This window comes from Sceloporus undulatus, chromosome 1 (assembly GCF_019175285.1).
Source record: "Sceloporus undulatus isolate JIND9_A2432 ecotype Alabama chromosome 1, SceUnd_v1.1, whole genome shotgun sequence".
Taxonomy (NCBI): domain Eukaryota; kingdom Metazoa; phylum Chordata; class Lepidosauria; order Squamata; family Phrynosomatidae; genus Sceloporus; species Sceloporus undulatus.
In genome coordinates, this window is record NC_056522.1 from 146,186,018 (window position 1) to 146,189,470 (window position 3,453).

At 43.8% G+C, this 3,453-nt stretch overlaps 1 protein-coding gene across 1 annotated transcript in view; it reads left to right on the forward strand.

Annotated features, from left to right (window-relative positions):
* The first annotated feature begins 234 nt into the window (after positions 1-234).
* Positions 235-3,453, forward strand: part of LOC121925427 (disintegrin and metalloproteinase domain-containing protein 17-like) — a 7,177-nt gene continuing 3,958 nt past the window's right edge. Inside the window, exon 1 of the mRNA XM_042457562.1 lies at positions 235-337. Within this exon, the coding sequence (XP_042313496.1) occupies positions 235-337 (103 nt within the window). The remainder of the gene's footprint in view (positions 338-3,453) is intronic.

The window sequence follows — 3,453 nt, forward strand, 5'->3', positions numbered from 1 at the left end:
GTTCTCAAAGCTGATTTCCAATTACCTTTGCTAAAACACTCCCCAATACACGTTGTTTTGGTGTTGCTTTGTTCATAAGAAAAGAAGAAAGTTACTCTACGCAGTCCTTCTGTCTCAATGTGCTGGTGATGGGAGAAGGACTTCCTTGAGAGTGGGTGAGAAAAGAACAAGGGGAAAGAAGGAACAGGGTAGTTTTTGCTAGCCAGCCACAGGCCTTTCTCACCAGAGTCGTGGATGGGGCATTTGGAGAGGATCCACTCACCTAGGCCAAACGACGGGAAAAAAGATGTGAGAGCATTGTCAGAAAGTAACGCGGGCAGGGAGCACTCCAAGAATGGTGGGCGAATGGGAGAGACTTTCCAGTGGCATGCTAAAGCTGGTCTCACCATGGTTGATTGCACAATGGTTCTGGTTCCATGTCTACTCCCACACCCCTAATGTGCCACTGTCCCCTTCTGCAGCGTTGCATACTTTAGAACCATGATGAAGAGCAGATCAAAAGCCTATCTACTCCAGCACTCTGTTCCCAAAGTGGCCAGTCAGGTAACTACAAACAGGACATAAATACTGTAGCTCCAGTCCTCCAGCAAGTGGTATATGAAGCAGAACTTAACCATCCATTAAGAAACCTAGACCTCCCTCCAGTCCATCTCCCTTGGTCTAGACCTCGGAGGTAGAGAAGAACTGCTGGACCTCATCCCCTTCCCCACCACCTTTCCCTTCTCCTTTTGTGTCGTGTCTTTTTAGATTGTAAGCCTGAGGGCAGGGGACTGTCCAATTAAAAAGATTGTATGTACAGTGCTGTGTAAATTTACAGCTCTTTATAAATAAAGGTTAATAATAAAAATAATAACAGATTACTTTTGGGACTACTTTCCAAAGTAACTTTCCAAAGCGTTGATACTGCGTCTATGCAAATAAGGGTGGGGTGCTGTAACTCCTTGCAGCATGTCCTGATGTGTTTCTTGATTGGAGTTAGTAAATGCCTAGTCTTACATTGTGAATGGCTGCAGAGTTGCTGAATCCTTACTTTCTGGTAGTATAGTCATCCAGACCAGAGCTGTCTCTTTGACTGGTGCACTAAAGCTTCCACTGACCATTGGCCTGAAGCTTGTATCTGCTGTGACTTCTTACAGCTTCATGGATTTGTTAGCTGTCATCAGCTTAAAGAATTTCTTAACTGCCGTCAAAGTGACTTCAATATGTAACAAGTCTATAAATGAAAGCTCTCCAAGTCACCCTGTCATCTGTAGCCCTGCTCAAGTCTTGGAGACTCAGGTCCCTGGGTTCCTTGATTGGATCTATATATTTGTAATGCAGTCGTTTCTACTATCTTCTACCTTACCAAGTATTACTGTCTTTTCTAGTGAGTTGTGTCTTCTCATGATATGTCCAAAATAAGTCTTAATTTAAGTAATTTTGGTTTCTAGGGAGAATTCAGGCTTGATTTGCTCTGATACCTATTTATTTGTCTTTTGAACAGTTCATGGTATCTGCAGAACTCCTCTCCAGCAGCACATCTCAAATGAGTTGATCTTCTCCCTATCAGCTTTCTTCACTGTCCAACTTTCACACGGGAAATGTGATGGCATTAACAATTCTAACTATAGTAGTCAATGATATATCTTAACACTTCAGGATTTTGTCTAGTTCCTTTACTGCTGCCCTTCCAAGTTCTTATAGGGGCTCAGTAGAAGCCCCCCTCCCCCGAAAGGGCAGGCTGGAGGAGCCCATTTTTGCTTCTGAGCAGCCAAACCGCACAGCCTCCTTCTGCACTAGAAAGTGGGTTCTTTTGGGTACGTGTGACGGATGCTATGAGTGCGTCATTGGTGCAAGCGTGGCACCGCAACATGCGGATGCTGCACCATGCTTGCATCATGATGGCAGACCCTCTGTGGACAGGAGGCCACCATGATGGCGGTGCTGTTACGTACTAGGGTTCGAGAGTGTGTGGTTGCTTCGCTCTCCGAACCTTAGTTTTGATGCCAGGGCGCCGCAAAGCGCCCATTTGTACTGGGCCATAGTATTCTTCTGATTTCTTTACTGCAGTCTTAATTCTGATTAATGACAGAGCCAAGGTATGGAAAATCTTTTAACTGTTTTGAGATCTTCATTGTCTCTTCAATGATGGTGGTTTGGATTTCTTACACAGACATTATGCTGTAGTCCACCAGTGCAAAAGGATTTAAGAGTGATCCTATCCTCATCCTGAAGGCATTTCTTGAACACAAGATAGCTTGGTTAATGTAGGTCTTTCACATTTTTGCTCACACAAAAGGGTAAGCTGAATACCTGGAAACTTTCTCTTGCACAAGCTTTGCTGAAATGAATGGGAGTTGATGGATTGGTAGGCTTGAGTCACCAAAGTATGGCTCACATGTAATTTCCATGTTTGAGGCAGGGATTTGACACCCTGTTCTCTAACAGTCCTAGTCTAAACATTCAAATAATACATCACACTAACTCTCCATACATTTTTTTTTGATGATCTTAAATATTTTTGTGCAGCATTTACTTTTTGAATCCGCTGCGATCTTAAATAATGCTCCAGTGGCAACAAGCGGGTTCGGTTCCACTCACAGGATGCTCCCTCCAGCAGATTATATGGTGTCATTCCCTCTTCCCTACATTCTCCCTCGAAGTATGTGCTGCAGAGAGTTGGCAGCCTACAGGAATAGGGACAGGTCTAATGTTGCGCAGGAGTGGGTTGTTTCAGGCCCAGATGACAGGGCCAAAACTGAGTCTTGGGGATGGCCTTTGTGATGTCACAGGGATGGGCTTTAGTGATGTCACAAGGGATAGCCTTATGTTACTAGCACAATAACATTACACATCCACAGTTGTGGCAGTGTATGGGCATCAAATAAAAACCACAAATGAGGAAAATATTAGAAGCACACTTTTGAAGCAGTGCTCTCACCCCGAGATTCTTTTTCCTTGTCTTGCGGACTAGACAAGAGGGGACAGGCCCAGAGATCTGGCAACCTTTCACATGGGTCTGTAAAAAGGAAATCACTTAAATCAATTCCCCACCCGCTCTCAATGAATCCTTCATTGGTTCAGAGTCCCTTCTGCAACAAGAGCAGAGGAAGTTAGAAGGATTAAACCTATATAGTGCAGCCTGCCTTAGCCTGCTGGCCTTCCACAAGTGTAGCCCTTCAACAGTTGCTTGGTGGTACAGTTCAACAACCACCCTCTTGATTAGATTCATTACAGCAATTACTGGTTTTTGTTTTACCATAGCAAACCATAGTAAAACCTAAAACAATTTTGCAAAACAACAAAAAACCAAAATCATCTGATTCACAGAAAGCATCAGAAATGAATGCTCCAAAGAAGTCAGTGGTAAACTGAGGACAATCAGGCAGGCTGCAAGAGGGCTTCATTCTTGTTTGCGGTTTCCATCAGGTCACTCACCATGTTATTGTTCACATAAATGCAGAAGAGTTATTT